At 37.7% G+C, this 21,941-nt stretch overlaps 1 protein-coding gene across 1 annotated transcript in view; it reads right to left on the reverse strand.

Annotated features, from left to right (window-relative positions):
• Window positions 1-3,814: 3,814 nt before the first annotated feature.
• USP34 (ubiquitin specific peptidase 34) overlaps window positions 3,815-21,941 on the reverse strand; it is a 254,353-nt gene continuing 236,226 nt past the window's right edge. Inside the window, 10 exon segments of the mRNA XM_030311792.1 lie at window positions 3,815-4,993; window positions 5,192-5,351; window positions 6,019-6,162; window positions 6,269-6,409; window positions 8,753-8,832; window positions 17,090-17,213; window positions 18,204-18,328; window positions 18,446-18,550; window positions 19,519-19,626; window positions 20,432-20,558. Of these exon segments, the coding sequence (XP_030167652.1) occupies window positions 4,386-4,993; window positions 5,192-5,351; window positions 6,019-6,162; window positions 6,269-6,409; window positions 8,753-8,832; window positions 17,090-17,213; window positions 18,204-18,328; window positions 18,446-18,550; window positions 19,519-19,626; window positions 20,432-20,558 (1,722 nt within the window). The 3' untranslated portion in view covers window positions 3,815-4,385.

Consider the following 21,941-nt stretch of genomic DNA (forward strand, 5'->3'; position numbering starts at 1 on the left):
GTCAGTGGACCTTGGATTAAAAAATCCTTACAGCTTTTCAGTCTGTGAAGAAACCTGGCACATCTCTCTCACATCCACTTCTTCCCCTTCCCTCACCGTCATAGTGCTTCTCCCAGCCATGTGTCCTGATGTTGTAAGAGTACATCAAACCAGATTTTTATGTTTGTATGTTTCTGATTTGTAGATGAACGTGAGTAAAAAGAAAGGAGATGGGGATATACGGAAGGATCTTATGAAAACTGCAGGCACCGCCAAGGTCAGAGAGGCCCTTGGAGATTACATGAAGGCACTTAAGACGGGTCGAAGGCCACCCTTGTGAACCAGTGTGTCCCTTTTCTAGTTACCCAAGTTCTGCTCTGTACTTGGATTTCCAGGTTAGGGTTATGTCTGAGGCTTCCGAAACAACTCTTTATGCTGCAGGATAAAAATTGTAGTCTGGAGGTTGAGAGCTAGTTACAAGTAAGCGCATGATTAGTGACTATTGGCATTGTATACATTGTGAACTGTTTTGCCTACAGAATTGCTAAGACTTTTCTGGAATAATTTATTCAGTTGTTTGTATAATTACTTATCTTCCCTGCTACACTGTAAGCTCTAAGGTGGCATGGAAGGTGTCTTATTGACTGCTGTATCTCCATCTTCTAGCACAATGCCTGACACATAGTAGGTGCTTATTAATAAATCTTTGTTGAATATCGAATGAATGAAAGGTATTTCAGGTATGGTTGAGATAATTCCTGAGGAACTCCTAGATAATTCCTGCACTGCATGGAAGTGAGGTTATTGTCTTCTTCCCTAAAATTGACATTTAAAAGGAAATGGAGAATACCTTGCAGGTATGAGCTGTGGTGGCCAATACGTAGGGAGGGAAGAGGAAGTGCTTAATGAGAATATTTAAAGCTCTAAATGATGGAGAGCTGCAAAGGCTAGTGAGGAAGGCCAGTTCATCCATCTTTGTATCCCGTGCCATTGTTTTGGGAAATGATGAAATGACACTTTCATCCTTGAGGGAAGGGAATGTATAAATAGGCTTTCTTGTGGGATAAATACTGAATTTAGTTCAAGACAATGCTCCAAAGGCAGGGTTTTTGGTAGGCAGATTGCAAAACCTGTTGATGTTGTGGTTCACCTACCACAGTGGAAAACACTGCTTCAGACTTTTGGTTTAGGTTTGGGATCCCATTCTTGGAATCTGGTGGTGGGAATTGACAGCCTTTGGCCTTAAATGCTGTTGTCCCTCATCTGCTTATCTTTGTGCCCTCTGGGCCATATGTACTTGTCCAAGTAGGATTTGGGGTGTTAAGCCATGGCCTGGGAGTAGAACAGAGCTGAGGAGCTAGCTCATAGCCACAATGAGCTGTTTCACAGTAACTGGGATTGGTGGTGCTAAAAAGGCTTTTCATGCTCTTTCCATGCGTCTGGAAGGTATAGTGTGGAATATGAGGACATTTTGGTAAGACTGAAAGATTGAATTTTTAAATCTAAGTAGCTTTATCTCCTGGCATGCTATTTAGTTATCCTTTGGAACATCTACTCTTCTTGAGATTCAGGCTTCATCTCCAACGGGTTTGGGTGTGAGGATCCCCACAGTGACACTGCACATGACCAAACTGTTTGACCCAACTGTAGAGCAGCTGTACAGCATCTTCACTGTGAAAGATGTAAGTAACTTCCCAAGTTAGGGCCCCCAGTGCTGATGTGGGGAGAAAATGTGCCACTAAGAACTGGAGCTGGTTTTTGGTTTCCCAGATAGCCATGTTTTTATGATTGAAGAGACCTAGCATGGTGGTGATAGAGGTCTTTAGGATAACTTCTAAAAAAATTTAAGGGGCTAAAAGATGGGCATTTTTAGGGAAATATGTCTGCACTTAGGGGATACAATACTGGGTTTTCTCCTTCAGAAAGGGAGAGAAAGCTGTAAGTAAACACTATTCAGGATTAGGAAAAAAAACAAAAAAAACAAAAACCCCAAACCACAGTGATGATTTTGTTAATACTTTGCCTTTGAACCTTTAGGTTCAGAAGGTGATAGGGCATGATGGGATGACATGTCTCTTGTATGTTTTACTTGGTTAGCTGGTGCAGAAATTTTCTAAATCTCTTGCTATATTAGAAGCTGAAAAAGGAGGGACATTCCAAATGTTTGATGGGAACATCACCGGCGAATATGTAGAATTGGTGAGTAATCTTTAGGGTTAAAGAAAAGTAAGCTGGGACTGACCCTTCTGTTACATTGCTTTTTAAAAATCTGTGTTTTTAATTTGCTTTTTTATCTGAGTTCACAGAAACTTGAGAAATTTATAAAATTGGTTATGGTAAATAGTTACGTATACTTGATGTAGAACAAGTAAATGTTACAAATACTAAGTAGTGATAAAGATGAAGCCTTAGTTGCATAGTAATTGTACTGGTTTTAGAAGAAAGAAGTATAGTTAATTCCCCTCAACTCTTGGTCTAGAAGTTTCACATTTCTGCCACCTAAATCACTAGGGTCTGTGTTGCCCAGTGTCACCCTTGACATCAGCCCAGTTTTGGTTACCACTGTCGCTATACTTCTGTCCTTGATGTTACTGCTGTTAAGGACATTGTGGCACCTAGAACAATGGATTCTCAGTGATGCTGGCATATAACCTGGAAGATGGGACTGTATGTTGTTTGTTGATTACCTTTAGTACCTCGGGAGTTTTAATGAAAGGATTTTCTGTGTTGCACTGGAAGTTTTAAAAGATGTCTTAAGGGAATTTCCCCTGTGTTTTTAGTTGACAAATAAAAAGATCGTCATGAAATGGAGACATAGGAACTGGCCAGAAGGTATGTTAGTAGTATCCTTTGTTATAAGAATTGGGAAACACTCAAGATTTCTCCCCCCACCCCGACTGTAATAAGCCAGTTGTAGTACTGTATGGATAGTTTTCATAATGCAGTAATAAGCTCCTTCTTTTTCTTCTAGAACACCATGCGACAGTTGCACTGAATTTTGTGCCTACTCCAGGGCAAAACGGAATTGCAGTTGGACTGTAAAGGAGTTCCTGTTTGTAAAGAAGAGGGCATGAAATCCTGTTGGCAGAAGCAGCATTTTGAAGAAATAAAATGTTTACTGAAGCTGACTACCCTAAATGGTTGAATTAGAAGATTTTGTAAGTCTACCTCTTCTCAATCCTTTTAAAAAAGAAAACACCCTTAATTTATATTGGATGAAATCCATGACCTCTTACAGAATTCAAAACATTGTTTGAATCTTCACTACGATTGGACTCTCATTGGGTTAAAAGTAGCAAGCAATGTGGAAATTAGGTATTAACCTTACCTCCCATAGATGCTCCTCTGGGAACAGATTGAGCCTCTGAGTACAGATAGTTGAAGTTTCCCACTAAAGCTTGTCCTGGCAAGCCACTCTGAGCTGTAGTTTTAGTTCAGGAAGACAAAAAAATAAATGGCATGTCGATACTTTTCCTTTTTCACTTCAGGGTTTTAAGGTCTGTAGCTCTTTAGGTAGCATAGCAGCCATGTGTTCAGAAGCATGTTGGAGTGAGGTGCCTTGGGCCTTGTCATCAGGCTACTCCCTGCAGTGGTTATGCACTCCAGGCGGAGGACCGACAGGCTGCGGGGCAGCTTACGTTCTGGATCGCCGCCAGCACTAAGGAACTAGAGTATAATGGAGAAATGCTTCCCTCCCGCTCAGTGTCCTCATTACTTTCATCTGAGAAGACTAAAGCAATGTTAAATGTAAACAAATGAAAAGTCATCACAATCAGTTTAATTAAGTGCACAGAATAGCAATCAATCAGTCATGTCAATAAAAATAAAACAATTATTTTTACATCAAGTGTGCTTTATTTCCTCCACAGGTATTCTGTTAAATAAAGCACCATTTATATACTGCCAGGCCACAGCTAAAGAGGATTCTTTACAGAATCAAATTTCTTGTGGTTGTTCCGTATACAAGTAAACTTAATTTTGATAATAAGAACCACAGCGATCGGAGGCGACCTGCCTCTATTATAAGGTACAAAACTGGCACAGAGGACACCATATTATACACAGTAAAAATGCTGTAAGTTTAAATTACATTGTACAGGGCCAGGGAACCCTGTTCCTCCCAGACAGCCATATTAAATGAAAGCCACTACAGTGAACTCTTAATTACATAAAACATATCCGTTATCTGATTGCCCTTTAGAAAGTATACTGAAGATGCAAATTTTTTCATCTGGAGTTCTGCCTGACCAAGAATTAAGCCTATAAATCTATCTTGCCATTCAAGCAGAGAGCACTGGACAAACTGAAGCACAAAAACAGAAATAAGCAAAACTTATACAAACAGCTTTGGGGGTGGGGGATGGAGAGAAGGGACCTTAAAAGTAGTAGACATGCTACATCTAATGTCAAGAAGCAGCTTGGTTTCCTTTGCCAGATATCCTTGTGATCACATGGATTGTAGATTCAATGGTCCTACACAGAGTATCTAAAATGTCGTGTTGCTGCATGTGACTAAAGAGTCCTCTGGAATGGCCACAACTGAGTGATAGAGCAGCCTCAGGGTCCTGGGAGGGCAAAGCTTGACCATCACAGCTTCTCAAGTCAGCTAAGTCAGAGAGAACTGCAGAGATAGAAGTAGAAGGGAACTCAGACTCTTCCTCAGCTAGGTTAGAATCCTTGGAACAGTGGAGGTCCTTGAACTCTTTACAGTCTTCAAATCTACCTTCGTTGGACTGTTCTTCTGCATGCTGTGACCTGATACTTGACATGTCTTCTGAAAACGAAGATGGAACTTCCATTCGATATTCTTTAACAGAACTATTTTCAGGGGAAGGAAGATCTTGCTCGGTTCCTGGATCAATAATTGAAGAGTCTCTTGTCTCATTGTCTGAAGTGCTAGTTGGGGTTAGGACCTCCCTAGTTTCTGTTTTCATGTCGCTGATACAGCTGTCTACAGTGTGCTCCTCATCACTGCTAACACGCCTTCTTTTAACAGGAGTTGCCCCTTCATCATCTGTAAAAATGAACATCATTCTCTGAGTCATTGAGATCACACCGGGGCGGGGGGGTGTTTGCGGGAAATTTTGTTCTTAGCATTTATACCTAGGAGACCCAACTGAACAGACAGCTCTTACAAAGTCAATTACACTGAGTGTATTCTTCCCCCTCTCCCACCCTGAAGGTATAATTAATATTAGTCCACAAAGCTAACCTTTAGTTTTTCTTTCTTTGGCTTCTTGCTCTTGGAGTGAGTTTCTCTGCTGCAGACAAGTCCTGCATTTGCTTAAAAGCTCTTGCAGAGTTGGAATTAGAGCTGGGTTTAATTGCTTGGGAGTGTGGACTGACAGGAGCAAAGCAAGTGCACGCAGATCCTGTAAACCCAGAAAGGAACATGTCAAATTCTAAAGCTAACATTTTGACACAGCTGTTTACAGTTTAACACACATTTACTTTTCCAGGAATCCATTCTGGTTTCTTTTGCATTTTTAGAGAATGCTAAAACTAGAAAGCCAGCATTAGGATATTATCCGTGAGAAATTAAGGCCTCGATCTAGAAATCAGTTTCTCAAATAGGCTGATTTCTGGTGAATGTCACAAATAGTAAGGTCTTGACTCACCTAGCTCTGCAACCTGTTCCGGCATCTAAGCAACATTTTGTTACTTGGAAAACTGCTGCTGGACATGTGCTAGCATTCCATTATTGTATGACCTGGGTATCATGGAAATCTATATAAGGCACCTAATTCCCTAGGTTTAATTGCCTTTATAATCAATGGATCATTAATCTGATTGTTTCATTTATTTATGAGCCACAGGCAATAACAGAAACATCACAAGTAATGTTTTCAAAAAATGTAAACAAGTAGAGATAAAAGGAATGTCTCCTCTTAATGGTTTCACTGCCCATAGTGAACACACGTTTTTAGAAATTTGGTAGTTTTTCCAGAGTTTGAAGAAGTTATGATAGTAAAATAGTACTAAAGCCAAAGGTGATTTAAGGAAAGTTCTTAAGTACAACATCCCTCCCCCAGTTCTTACCCCATTTAAAGAAGCACTTGCTTTGGAAATTTCAACACGGTTGGTGAAATCAGACTGCATATTCTGATACTGATTTATCAAGTTTGTAATTAGGGTGCTGATCAGATTGGCACAGTTTGCTTCAGAAAACACTTGACCTTGAACCTGAGAAAAAGAGATTAAAAACAAATCTCCAAAAGACCAACACCATGAAAACACAACCACTAACTAGGTAGAAGTAACACAATGAGTTTTCAAAGGTAGGACATACCTTTAGAAGAAAATGTGTCATGAATGTGTACACAATGTTGTTGTTTAGAAAAGTTCTTTCATCCATCAGGATACACTTTATATATTCTGCAAAAACGGGATCTTCACACAAAAGCTTGATGCAATTTTTTGACATAGCAGACTACAGTAGGGGAGAAGAAGTACTGATGGTTGAGCACTGAAATAACTGCAAGGCTTACACACTGCTTATGATGAACATCCAAAGTCATTTAAGTCCTTTCAGAGACCACTTCTAACTCCAGTTATAGTAACCGTACTCCCGATAAAACAAGTCTTAGTCACCTGGACTCTACATGTAAGTATAAGAGGAAGAGAGACTTGTAACAAGTCTGAAGGGCAAAAGGAACAAATAGGTTTCCAAAGAAATGCAACTTTATTATCTAGCATTAAATGAGGGAATAAGGACTGGACAAATTAAGACCAGCAAATAGGATGAGAATGTTTGCAGAGGACCAATTAATGGATAATAGGTAACCAAACTATATACAGAAAAAAGACGAATTTTAAGAATTAAACTTATTCCATAAAAGGAATTAACATGTTAAGCAATAGTAATTTGTTTGGAAATATCCTCCCCACCCCCCATGAATACTGCAAAGTAAACAGCAAACCTCCTTTAATTACCTCACAAGAATTAGTGGTTCCCAATATACAGAAGAAATTTTACTAAAATTGCATTCCCCTGTTTTTAAATGGTCATGGCTCTTCAACACAAGTAGTATATCTTTAAGTAAATCTATTCTCTAGATTATAGGTATTTTAATAAAAGATCATTTATATGGGAGATAAAATGGAGGATTTAATAAAACAGGACAAAGTTTAGATAATATGTACAGGTATATGCTTATTTTATTCGAGTAAGCAACTTGGTAAGTCACTCAAGTTCACCCCAAAAAATCAGAAGTCGAATAGGACCAGGACCCAGCTCTTCAGATGCTTGGTGTCAGGAAAATCTGCCTAATTCTACCAGCCAGAGCCTCTGCCTGCTGCCTGTGTTTTTTTGTTTTTTTTTTTTTTTTAATTTATTTTTGGGACAGAGAGAGACAGAGCATGAACGGGGGAGGGGCAGAGAGAGAGGGAGACACAGAATCGGAAAGAGGCTCCAGGCTCTGAGCCATCAGCCCAGAGCCTGATGCGGGGCTCGAACTCTCGGACCGCGAGATCGTGACCTGGCTGAAGTCGGACGCTTAACCGACTGCGCCACCCAGGCGCCCCTGCCTGTGTTTCTTGACGGCTGCTTCTATCACGCTGGCAGACTGGAAGCCTTGGACAGTTTGGCTTTGTTTTAAAGGAAGTTTTTGGAGATGGTGGATTCTTTGGAAAACAAGCCAATTAAGGGAGCAGTAAAGTGCTGGAGTAGATAAAACAATAGGGAAGCAATAGCCAGTGGCAGAGTACAGAAACCAAAAAAAGTGACTACCCAAATCAAGAATGAAAAGAATAGCAGCAGTGGCAGAGGGAAAAAGCAGAGATCTCCCATTTACTGAATTAACCACTCAGCTAAAAACAAAAACAAAAAAACAAAACAAAGAAAAAAACCCAGGAAGTCATTTTCTCAAAGTCTCCTATGTACTACGCCATGTGATCAATGTAAATTAGCCTTTTAAAGATTCCTACTACAGAGAATAAAATGACATTTCTTGAAGGGATAGAGAGGATTCCATTTCTACACTTGAGGAGCTCAGTTTGTGAGGAGATAAACAACTATTACAGCACCGTGTGACACACATCCACCGGGAGAATAAACAGAGCATTACAGCCCAGGCAGGAGGCTGTACCAGAGGCATAAAGTGTTTCAGATACTGTAATGTGGGTAAAGTTTAGGCTAAAGTAAACAAAGTCATCTCTTCCTCTGAGGATGGGCAGCTGCAACCAGTCAGGAAACCAAGTTTTCTCAGGATCTAAATGCCCCTGGACCAAGGAATGAATCAAATCTTAGGACCAATCTGGTTTCTCCCCACCTCTCTGCCATTCTCCCCCAGAATGAAACAAGCATTATTTAGGTGCCCGCTTTAAAGAGTTGGCTCTTAAGATACTTAAAGTAGGTAGGATATAGTGTTTCCTGTTCTCAATGACTGGTAAAAAAAAGTACATCAGACCCTTGAAAATCTACTCCAAGGTAACAGGTAAGAGGTAAAGGTAAAGGACAGGTAAAGGACGTCCCCCAAAGTACCTCCCTGTTTTGGACTTTTACCACAACTATTTATATTGACCTATAAATTACAAATTCAAATATATTAGCTTATTTGAAAATCCTGTGATACAAATCTACTGAAGTAAAAAACCTCAAAGGGCAACTTGATGCCCAATACTTAATAGCTATTATTTCCACTAATCATATTTTACCTAAGATTCTAAAACCTCCCCAATTTTTCCACCTAGTGTTTAACCCACTGTTCCTAAAATTACTGACCAAATGGTGAGCAGATGAAAGACCAAATCATCTAAAACTCATTTTCTTTACCTGAGTCTGGCATAGCTCAGTCCAAAGTTTGGGGAACAGTGCAAGATGAAGTGGCAAACCTTCATAGGCAACTAGGACACCTAATATTTGAAAAGAAATCAGAATAGGTTATAATTATAAATTATACTACTGAGGTATTCAACTTTGTAGGTACAATTCTACAGGTATTTCTAGTCACAACTATGAGTATTTTCTACATGTTTTAGAAATCTATAGAATACCTAAAGGGGAAGAATTCATTCCAATGCTTTAACCAGTGAAATAATTTAGAATGCAGTATACTTTGAGTTTAGTCATATTCCACACTTCATTCCCAAAAGGATCTGAGGTAACTTAAACCAATTTGCTTTGTAAGTGTTAGAACCTTATCTGGGACAATTTAATAAAGATTATTGCAAGTGGTTCCAAAGCTTTCTTGGATTAAGGTACCACCCTGCATATTAGATAATTTTCATGGACTAGCTAAGCTGGAAGGGAGAGGTGCAAGGTCAAAGAGAGGATGAGGAGAATTAGAAAATATACTGGTCCTTCCTCTTTTACCTTGTTTCCCCGAAAACACGGAGAATTATGTGGATTTACGTAGACACTGCTCTTGAGTCTAACAGCTTCTAGTCTTGTCCCCAAGCTCTTCTGGGTGGACCATACTTAGCTGTATGTCAGTGTTCTATTTGGAACCTCTATTGAATAGTTTTAACCTTTCCTCTTTCTGACTATTCCAAATGTCAAGTATTATCTTTAAGAAATGTGTTCCCCTGCCCTATGCCCTACTTCTCAAAGCACAACTATAAGTAAATTTCCCATCTTCCACACTCCCACTTCCAGCGAAAATATGATCATGGAGAAGGAGAAATAATAAAAGTAATAAAAGTTATCCTCCTCCAGTTAAGAAAAAATTGAGTTAGACCTGAAGTCAACAAACTTCTAAAGTAAAGGGCCAAATAGTAAATATTTCAGTCTTTGCAGCCAAATGATCCCCATTGCAAATACTCAACTCCGCAGTAGTAGTGTGAAAGCAGCCAAAGACAACACTAGACGAATGGGTGTAGCTGTCTTGCAATAAAATTTTACCTAAGAACTTTGAAATTTGACTCACATGTAATTTTCATGTCACAAAAATATTTAGAATAACAGTATTTATTAGAAAATGTAAAAACTCTCAGCGTGCAGGTATGCTCACTGGTTATACAAAAACGTGAGAATGCAGGCTATTATTATTTGCCAACCTCTGGGATGAGCCAAGGATTAAGAGAAAATCTTAAGACAGACAAGAAAGTCAGATCAGTCATCCAATTTAGTCATCCAAGGATGCCAAGATTCCCTTTTGTGGGTTAAGTTTATTTTCCTGTCAAGATTAACCCTTTGTAGAGAGATCCCCAAGCAAACTGTCATCTTTCTCTTTTATCCTAACTTAATCTGGTTGGGGCTGGAGGCATTTACCCACTATAAGATCATAATATATATAAGCAAACAAGGGTATGTCATCAAAACTGTCAGGTACAGGTAAGACTTTCTATGCTCCCATGTCCGTGCATCAAAATCACCCATAAAAGTACAGCAAAGGGTGGCAAACTTTGGCCTACAGGCCAATTCTGGTCCACAACTTATCTTTGTATGGCCATGTGAGCTAAGGAGGGCTTTTGTATTTTTAAAGGATTGCAAAAGGAATAGTGAAACAAAGAAGAGTATGTGATGCAGATCATACATATGGCCAGCAAGGTACACTCTTTGCAGGAAGTCTGCCAACCCCTAAATCCTGCCCTGACCTAAACCCTCCCAGGTGAAAGTAGACTGCACATTACAATGTAAGTTTCTCTAGTCTTTGTCTTTATTCTTTTTTCTTAATTATTCCTCAAAACAAAACAATCTTTATTCCTATTTTCCACAACTACCAAAAAGCCAGCACTACCACAACAAACAAAAAACTGTGGAGGTCTTCCCTAATCTAACATCACTTCCAATGTTTCAAAAGCATTGTTTTATCCTCATTTCCCTTTTTTTCAATGAAGAAATCAGGCTTAGAGAGACTATGTAATCTGCTCAGGTTCATCCCAAAAGCCAGGGAGCAAAACATCTACCCCAGGTAGATCTGATTGTGAAGCCTGTAATCTTTTCAATAACCAGTGTTTCCCCAAACTTCAATCATTCATGCCATTTTCCTAAGTGTTTTCATATGTGCCTATCACGTACACTGTTTACTTAACACTATTCTTTAGATTCACTTAGGGAGGCTAATACTACATCAGCCTTAGGCAACAGAACTAAGAAGTCATAAATTTAGTATACTAGTTTTGTATTTTTGTGACACTGTAAGATCCATACCTATTTATGAATATACAATTATTTTCCCTGGACCATCTTATTATATACACTACACTCTGGAAAACACTGTGCCACCATGGTGAGCTAATGAAACCTCTTTCGCAGCCCTATTTCCTCTCTGAGGTGCACCTCCTTTGGAAGGAGGGCCATCCCTTCAGAGCAACAAAGTATCACTTTCTTTCTAGTCTAGCATTTTCACAAAGCACTGAGGGATCAGGGGTATCTTGGCTCTGTAACTCAACGTAGAGGCCAATGCCATCCTACTCTACACATTCCTCCAATACGTTCTGGGGTGCTTTACTGGGTACAAAGCACAGGCATCCCGACACAATCAAGGCACACGTCCAAGCCTTGTTTCAAGAATCAGGATGAGTAGGCCTAAGACATATTGAGTTCGTCCACTTATCTTTCTTTATCCTGTGACTTCAGGCATCCTCAACGGGTCCTTACCCCACCCCATCTATGAAGTACTATACAATAATCAAAAACTATTCCAAATAACTTTTCCTCATTAATAACACTTTATACTGTAGAAGCTACTAGATGAGTTACTAAAAATCTTTTAAAAACTGCTTTTGTAGGTAGAATGGTAATTCAGATGATTGCTTTGAGGATGAAGTATTGTATATGTATATTTACTGCTTAGGGTCTCTCCTATCTGAATTGGGTTAAGATTATTTGTCTAGTTTTCTGTAGCAGTGTTTAGCCCATCCAAGCATTATCCATGGGAAGTGGGAGTCAATGGATGAAAGCCCACAACTAATGGTTCACTACAGGAATGAATCATCAAGACATCTTAGCCACAGAATATCACACATCTGATTCTTCTGATTCCCCCTGTTCTCATACCCATTAAGCAACCTATTGCTATTTATTTGGCTTCCCATGTTGGTTACTGGAAAAAAATCTGCTCGCCCTACCACAGAGTATTCAGATCACTGTGTCAGTTCTTCCTCTTTGTGAATTAACTTGTAATGAACTGCTAATTATAAATATGTCTATTAAATGCAATTACTAAGTATTAGCCTGGGATAGATGGATTTGCCCTTGGTAGACGCTGCCTTCTGATCTGTACTGAATAACTGGTATATTCATTAACCCTAAGACGTCTTTTGGGAACAGCTAACTGGTTGTCAGTAGCATCAGGACATCAAAAAAGGTAAAGCATGAACCACAGCTGTGTTTTTGATAAGATGAATTTCTAATTTGTTTACTTTTACCAACTATACTAATTTTTTAATTCCAGAGATTTTGAAGATTTTAGATTTTTAGGTATATACAATGTTACTTGCAAAAATTTCCTTTTACTATTTTTTACTTTCATTTACTAAGGCATTAACAAAATTGTCAAAAGCAATGTTAAATAATAAAAGTGACAGATTCTTGTTTTATCTCTGAAAATGAAAATTGTTTATAAATCTAGGAATTTGTCATTTAATTTTACTTGAGCATCTCACTGTTAATTTTGCACGTCAACTCTGGTAACTTAAAAAAAAATATTGGGAGTCTGCAATAGCAGTTTCCTATACTTTTTTTTTTTTTCCTATACTACTCCCCCCCCACCCCCCACCCCCACTTTTTTTTAAGTAGGCTTCATGCCCAGTGTGGAGCCATGCAGGGCTTGAACTCATGACCCTGAGATCAAGACCTGAGCGGAGATCAAGAATCAAATGCTTGGGGCACCTGGGTGGCTCAGTCAGTTGAGCATCTGACTTCAGCTCAGGTCATGTTATCTCAAGGTTCGTGAGTTCAAGCCCCACACTGGGCTCTGTGCTGACAGCTCAGAGCCTGGAGCCTGCCTCAGACTGTGTCGCCTTCTCCCTTTGTCCCTCCTCCTCTTGCACTCTGTGTCTGTCTCTCAAAAATAAAATAAACGTTAAGAAAAAAAAATTACAAAAAAAAAAAAAAAAAAAAAGCGGATGCTTAACTGACTAATAAGCCAGCCAGGCGATCTTCCTATACTACTACTTAAAAATTTTGTTCCCCCGCCACCCCCAAGACAAATGATCATTGCAAATGATTTCAAACTTATAGACATTTAACCCAGACAATGAAAGCAACCCATAATTTTATCCTTATACCACCGGAGTATAAGCCTCTAGGTTTGTTTTTTTTTAAACATGTACTAAGTGATTTTTCCTATTGTTCTAAGTCTGTGGTCACATTCTGCATACTGTTTTCCAATTTGCTTTTTTTTCATGTAATCTAAGGTCCTATATCTTTTTAAAGACCATAAAATACACATGAATTATTTAAAGACTATACAATAAATTACAGGTTTACTCAGCTCAACTCTTATTGTTGGGCATCTGGGTTGTTTCCAGTTTTTATCCAATACAAACTGAGTGAAAATAAACACCCTATGCATGTTGTTGGACACTTTTATGAGTAGAGTAGGGTAGATTCTTAGATCTGGTATTGCGGGATCAAGGGTCATGAACAATATAAAGTGATAATGTTAATAATATGCCTCCTCAAATTGACTCCATTAAAACATCTCTTCTTTCCCAAAACTGTTTATGCATACCGTCTAAACTTTATCTCATAGTTGGGGGGAAAAAAAAGAGAGAAAAGAGAAATCATGATTTAGTAAGGCAGGGAAAATCCTCATATGGTTACAACACATTTACTTGTTTTGTATGTGAAGAAGTTGCCTGTTGATGGCCTTTTACTTATTTTACTTAATGTCCTTTCCCATCTCACTGAATCCTAAAAATTCTTTATATATTGCCAATACTAACCACTTATCTGTTAAGAATGCAAATATTTTCCCCACTAGCTATATTTTCATCGATGGCATTTTTCAACATGTAGTAATTTCAATTTTTACACTGCCAAAGATTTTATTTTATTGTTTATGGGTTTTGTGTCCTGCTTAATGGTCTTTCAAATCTCAAGGTGCTAACTATGTGATTCTGTGTTTTTCTTTAATATTGTTATGACTTTATTTTTCACAGCTAAATCTTTAATCCTCCTGTAATCTATTTAAGTATAAGATATTAAAGTCCTGCCCCTTCTCTCCCTGAGTAGCTGACTGATTCTCTCAATACCATACAATGTCCACAAATCTGACAGGTCATCTTAATTGACTCCAAACCCCCATGTATCCTTATGTTTATTTGGGGCTGTTTTCCATTGCTTGTGTATGTTTTTCTGCCCATGTATTTTCATATCTGCTTCACACAGTTTTAAACACTTTTTAAATTCACTTTTAATGTAAGAAAGAAGAGAAAATAAACCTATATTTGCTGCTTTTATGCAAAAAAAGATAAACAAAAAAATTTAATAAAAGTGGGGGATAGGTCTGTGATATTGTGATGTGTACTTCTTGCTATTTTGAATATGTGTATGTATTAAATCTTAAAAATAAAATAAAAAATTACTGATCTTTGGTAAGTTTTTTTTTTTAAATCAATAGTGCCAGTCCCTCTTATTCTTTTTTAGAATTTTTTTTGGCTAAATTCCACTATTTTTAAATATCAAAATACTGTAATTTCAGACACAATTATTTCACATGGAAGTCAGTAGCTTTGTTCACTCTCCCCAAATTCTCCCCCCACTTCTGTGTCTCCGTAGCCCCATGCCTACCTCCACTTCAAAAGCACTCCAACCCACACTTTACTGTTTTGCACCTGTAACTCTAATATACAATTATTACACAATTCCTTTTTGTCTCCCAACAAATCTTAAAATCTGCTTAGTTATCCATAAGAATTACCACAGAGACTTTTCCTCAACACTGGAAGTGACCTACAATCATATAGGTCTTGAGACAACCCCACCTGTGGTCACAATATTCTGGCCCTTGGACCATCTAACCTCAAGGCTCAAATGATTAAGGACACAACCAGTTTAAATTTGCTCTTTCCTTGTTGCCAAATATAAGTTTTTGAAGAAATTATACAAGTTGAAACTCCTTATCAATTTGCCTGCTCCCTATTACAGTCAATGTGGGCTGGCTTTGCTTTCTCAAGCTCTCTCCTAGGTGCCTCTCCCTGGAAATAACCATTGCAACTGAAAGCAGGAGTTAACCTGAAACACTGGGATGTACTCTCGCTATTCAGATGACACATAAGGAAAGCACTGCTTTTAGGTCTTTGTTTTATTTCATATTCAAAATAATGTCTAATTTTCTGCATTAAAAGATAACCATGACTTCTGGGGAAGATGGCAGAGTAGGAGGATCCTAATAAAAATACATAAATGAATTAACTAATTAAAAAAAAAAAGGTACAACCTGCTCAACTTGTGAAGGCTTTGTTTTGTATCAATACAGCCACCAGCCACATCTGGCTAAGTTTGGTTAAAATGAAATGAAATGAAAATTCCATTTCTTAAATCACATTTCACGTTCTCAACACTCATATATGGCTTGTGGCTATCATAATGTGGACGATGATGCAGTTGGGAGAGTATTTCCATCCTCATACACTAACCACTAGGAGGCAGCATCAACAGTGCTTCATGGTTATAAAAGGGATGGGAATATAAAATATGAAAGTTGATTTAGCTAATGCTGATGGCTAAGTGTATGTCCTCTTTCCCTTCCTCCTCGCCTCCATGTTTATTTTCCCTGAAACATGTATTTGTATTGATGAGGAAAGACAGTCCCAAAGAGGGTACAACATTCACTATTTGATCATAGCTGTTCAAGCAGCCAAAATAGTTCCTCACATAACTTTTGGTATAAATCACGTGAACACAATTACCAAGAACTTTTCTTAAGGTCAGCATTTTAAGAAGTCCCCCTTCTTATCTGGGAACAAGGCTGTGTTACCAGAATTCCTGGACATTTTCTCACACTCGATCACTGCCACTGATAGGTTTTAGTTTTTTACCAAGTGCCATGAATGAACTGTGTAATCATGAAATGGCCAATCTCATCATGTGCTTCCCCACCCACAGCCCCCACTTGGCACTTCAGCCACATATGTATAAAACCAGCTAATGATAACAGGTGGAAGGAACAATCTTCCAAATCTGAAGACACTCTAATCACTTACCAATAAGATGGTTTTTCTGAAGAGGAATTATCCCTGACAGCTGTTACCACTTCCTTCTTCTTGGATAATGGAACCTAAGGTATGTTCACATCTTTTGCCCTACTTATAGTGGATCAAAACCTCTTCCATAGAAGGAAGGGGTTGTGATTAAAGAGGAGCACGATGGGGAGTTCTAGAGTGTGACAATATTCTGTTTCTTGACCTGGGTGGTGGTTCCATGAGCATTTCACTTCCTATGCTCCGAAACAAAACTACAGAACACTGGGAGAGGATCCTGGGCCATCTGTAAAGAAGTAAGACTCACAGGCCACACAGACCCTGGTAACTCTGGAGGTCCTAAGAGAGGGGACATATCTTCTAAAGACTTTTCAGCTAGAAAAAGTCACCCAAAGGGAGCAATTCTCTTATAGGTCTCAGGCACATTCTTGAATAATTTGAGTTTTTTGCCCTTTTATAACTCACTGATGGTTTTGTTTACTATTTCTCATATCTTATCAAATTTCCTTTCTTCTCACTCATCTATTTCATGAGACTTACCTCCTAATTTACTCATATATGCACCTCTGCTTCATCCTGGCAAGCCCACTCAGTTTGCTCTTGGCATTGCCAGCTCCAAAGCACAGCTGGCACTATAGATCTCATCTTATCCTCAAGATCAGGGCTGGGAAAGTCCACCTCTCTAAGCCTGCCTCCCTAAAGCAGAGTAGTTTTTGGTATTTGTTTTTAAATTCTGCTGGGCAGATGGAGGAGGACTTGGGCTTCTATGTACAAAGTGATCAGCCCTACTCCACACTCCTTTATAGGCCAGCTGAAACTCTGGGCAGAACTATTCAATGGAAACCAGTAAGTTGGTGTTTTCTTAATAAAAATAAAAATGTTCCCAAGAATAATTAATATTTTTAAACAGTCACTTTAAAAAAGAAAAAAAGGATGGTCTCATTTTGGTCTCCCCTTCCTGAGTGGCTAGGGGCTTAAAATAATTCAGTGGAATTTACTGCTCATCTTTTATACTTACTCAGCTTAACTAATGTTTCAGTAAATTTTTCACAGTTGATTGCAACTCGGCATAATAGATGGATGAATTGATGATAAGAAAAGAAGTAGTCTAGCAGCATACGATCATAAACGTCATCTTTGCCCTGAAGGTTAAAGATGATAAAATGGTTGCACTTAAATTGTATAATAAATTAAAGAGCATATTTTGTGCAAATGTAATAAGTTTAAACTCAAAAGCTGATTAAATATTTAAATTCTATAAGAACCTAGTTTTAAATTCCAAGTTTCTAGTAATGTTAAGATCTTAATTGTCACAAATTTATTTTCAGTGTGCAAATGCTATCAATTAAATTACCCATTATTTCTATATACTTTAATAAAGTAAAATTACTGTAGGATTTTAAAATGTGACACTTTAGTTCTACAGACATCATCAACAAGAGTTGAATTAAATTTGATTTTTGAAATAGATTTCAAATGATTTCTGTAATGGTTACTACAGTGTTAATTATTTTTAATATTTTATAAGAACTTAAGTATATTTAAGATCCAAAGATGGTGGGCCAGGGGGAGTGTGAATGAAGTCGGGTGAAGATAGATAAAGGGAAAAATTGTTAAAAAAATGTTGAAACTAAGATAAATTATCCTCTGTTCAATGTTCTCTATAATTTAGAATTAGCATTATTTTAGAATATGAATTAGAAGAGAAGAATCAGACTACAAATGATGATAAATCTATCAGTGATATTAGGCTTAGGTCAAGGGATTATAAGGAAAGGGCAGTAAATGAAGTCATTGATTATATGGTCAAATTTAAACAATAATAAATACCTAACTTGACTCTTCAAGTTTAGAAATATGACCCAGTTATAATTTAGCCTAGTGACAAATACTACTAAGACTTTCTATTAGGGTATTTTTTTGAGGGAGGGAAAAAACTTATTACTTGTGCTTGTTGTTGATTTTGCAAATACTCAACCAACATTTCAGAGCACTAAAAGGAAAAAGTCCAAATGAGTCTAATCTTCTTAGGATCCACAAAATGGTCATTTAAATCTAATATAACTGCTAGAGGGGAAATTTCAAATTACTGTGTACTACAGAAACATGGTTTTCCTGGCATCCCAACATACCTTACTGGTTTCCACCATTGTGGGCAAGAGGCACATATTGAGTTCAGGGCGCGGAGGCCGAATATTGCTTTTCCCTCCTATTAGCTTGATATTTTCTCGACAAGGGAAATAAGGTCCAAGAGACACTAAGACATTAAAAGTGTACAATAAGAATAAATGGAAAAAAATAAATCTCCATGTTTCAGTGTGCAGAAAGATTAAATGCCAACCACATTCAAGTACTGTGCTTGAGGAATACGTACTTGGTATATTACTATGATGATAAGTACAATGGTTGTGTTGTAGAAATGGAACCAGAGTATGAAGAAAGTCATGGGGACTCAAAAGCACAAGTTCCTTGAGGACATCTGAAAATAAAAACACAGTGTGAGTTTAAAGTAAAACTGGAGTATATATCTAACCTGCTACTTTGAAACTCACAAATCCTGTTAGGGTGATTGGTTGCAGTATGGGAGGTGGAAAGTTTTAATGAGTCTAAAATGGTTTTAGCTCCTGACATTGGGAGAAATTCTGTCTGATGCTCAATCAAATCTGAATCAGCAGAGTTACTAACCACAATATCATTTAGAAACCAAAGTTTAAAACTATTTATGTGTATTTTATTTATCCAAGAGAAGCACCATGGATAAGTACACTAAAGGAAATATTTCATGCACACTGATGTCGTGTCTTCATAAAATCAACATCACACAGACGTAAACCTTGTGATGATGACAGGCTACTGGCAGTCAGAGGTTACTGAAGTTACAGGCCAGTAATTCCACAGAATATCAGACCAAAACCGATTACTTATACATGACAGCCAGTTACTCACATCATTTTGTAAATGAAAACAAACAAACAAACAAACCATAAATAGTTACAGTCTCGAAAGAGGACTTTAAAAAGGTAAAATACTCATGAGTCTGAGAACAGCTACTAAGAAGTATCTTTAGGCAAAAGAACGGACAGTGAAATAATTACTCCAACTCTTTATAATATCAGCTCTCCTTTGTAAACATGTGTGATTCTACCTTGTTTATATAGGACTACAAGATTTCAGAGCTGCAAAAGATCTAGAAATAACCTAAGCTCAAAGAGCCTTGATCACATAATTACTGGCATGTTGAAAAATATAACTAGATTTTCTAGGATTTGCTGGCCAGTATGAGTTACACATAAAAAGTAAAAATGTTTTCTGAAGCTAATACCACATCTATGGTATTAGCTTATTTCTGAAGCTAATACCACAGAACTAATACCACATCTTGCAAAAAATATTCCGTAAGAATCTTCCACTAGGTTTTCACACAGGTATATTTTCCAAGTAACTTACCTATACAGGCATTTCTAAGTTCTGGAGGACTATAGGAATTAAGAAGAGTTAACAGTTTATGGGCAAATTCAATTCGCTCCTGCCACTGGATTAATGCTTGTTTCACATCTGCAAATACAAAAGCATACATAAATATGCCACTTGAGTTCAAACTTCCTCACAATTATTTTCTATTATTACCTACAGAATGCTAACACTAAGAAAATCAAGTTAATGACATAAACATCTTTGGTGAAAGCTAAGTGATTAATTTCATGAGATAGCTACTAACTGTTAAACCTACTAGATTGCTTTGAGAGACACAGAGCACGAGTGGGGTAGGGGCAGAGAGAGGGAGACAGAATCCCAAGCAGGCTCTGCACAGAGCCTGATGCAGGACTCAATCTCACGAGACCAAGACATGAACTGAAACCAAGAGCCAGATGCTTAACCCACTGAGCCACCCAGGCGCCCCAAACGTGTTAGGTTTCTTAAAACACGTTATTTTAGTCATGAATATGTCCGTTTTCTAGAAATTTATATGAAGTTCAGAGTTCACACTGTGGGGGAGAGATATATTTTATAGTTATTTCTCTTGGAACTAAAAATAATCTAACCTAAGCCATGGGGGTTTCCAGCTGGAGAACCTTCACAAAATACCCATGTTGTTACTCTGCTTGGAAGCATTTTCTAGTCTCCTAAATCTGAACACTTATAAGACGCTGCCTATTCTCCAGGAAGGCATTAGAGAATAAACAAGAGCATTCCAGCTTTATATCGAGAGGTCATGATGAATATTTGATGACAGGGAGCATTCTCATCTTCTGTACCATCAAATAGAGATAAAGACAAAAATCTCTGAAACATGTGGTTTGAAACCCTTATTTTGTTCTGTAATAGTTAAAGGTAACAAAAATAAGAAGAATGACCAAACCTTTTCTCTGAAGATACGGGCGTGTAGACTTCAAAACTGAGAGGAATATTGACAGAAGTTCTACTAAATCTCCAGTCACATGGCAAGCTGTGGCTTCATGATACATCATGTGCAGAGTGTTGAATGACTACAAGTGATTTAAAAAGATGGAAATTTTCACTTCATTTTTACTTTACTGAGCCACAAAATGGTAGTGCTCACCCTTTATGACAGATATTTCCAGACTTTATGTGTGTGCACATGTGCCCAAAGCAAATGTATTTGCTTTCTACCTAAAAGTCAAATTCTCCCAATTCAGCTCTTCCTTAAAATACAAAAACAGTGCTCACCTGCAGAGCTGATATTTTATGCATACATTTTGATCTGAAGGAATAATTTGTTTAATCATTTTGTTTGTTTTTGGTTACTGTTTGCTCTAAGGCCACAAGCCTTAGAGATTGCAAAGCAGCAGGCAACAAGATTATGAAGAATGGGTAACTGCTGTCTCTAACATTCTAGGGCTTCGGAAGGAAGACAATAGTGAAATGGTTGTCAGCTATAGCCAAAACAGTACACCTGAATGAGGAAAAAGGGCTCCAAAAGGTAGAATTCCTTTAACCATATTAGCTTATTAAGTCTTTTCATTCCAAATCCTTAGCTTTTTTTTTCCTATTTCATTTTACACAAAGCTTTTTTTTTTTCTAATCCTCTCAAATCAGTTCCCTATAACCTATATACTATCCATAATTCAAAGTTCAAAATCCATCGTCTAGAATCTGTAGTGGTCCCTTAACTAAACAATGTACTTGTATGGCACTTAACCTATAAGCCATGAGGACAGGAACCATGTCTGTCTTGTTCACTGCTGTATACTCAGTGCCTAGCACAATGCGTGGCACGGAGTAGACATTCAAACATCTGTTGAATGAAAGAATGAAATTCTCACTACTCTTCACATACCTTTTGTTCTAGCCAAACAAAAATATGTGGCATTTTTTCAAATATGACAATACTTTGTTGCCCCTGTGGTGACCACATCATTTATCTAAATACTCTCCCACTGATCTTTACAAGTTCAAATTCTTCATAAGTGCAGTTTCAAAAATGTGGTTTTCCTATTCTGTAACACCATTAACTGAAAAAGCTATCCTAACTCTTATTTCTCATGGTGTTCTTGGCATATATTCTTTTGTCTTCTCTCCATTATTAGACTAAGGGGTAAAATGTACCTCTATGGCTTTAAAATCATCTCATAGTTGTGGATGTTCAAGAATTGTGGGAAGAATGAACAGGTGATTTTAACCACCTATAACAGTCTCAATGGCTTCCTCTGATGATGGTAATCTCAGTTTCTTAACTGTCAAATAAGTGAGATCTTGAAAAATTGTGCTAGTGATTAAATCACATGAATTTCATCTGTTTCTACCCTTACAAATGGAATCAATAAAAACAGTGGTTGTTCTAAATACAAAATAAGAAGTATGGAATTACAATGCACAAAGAAAACAACAACCTAAAAACTGTGACCTTA

The sequence above is a fragment of the Lynx canadensis genome, chromosome A3 (assembly GCF_007474595.2).
Source record: "Lynx canadensis isolate LIC74 chromosome A3, mLynCan4.pri.v2, whole genome shotgun sequence".
NCBI lineage: Eukaryota > Metazoa > Chordata > Mammalia > Carnivora > Felidae > Lynx > Lynx canadensis.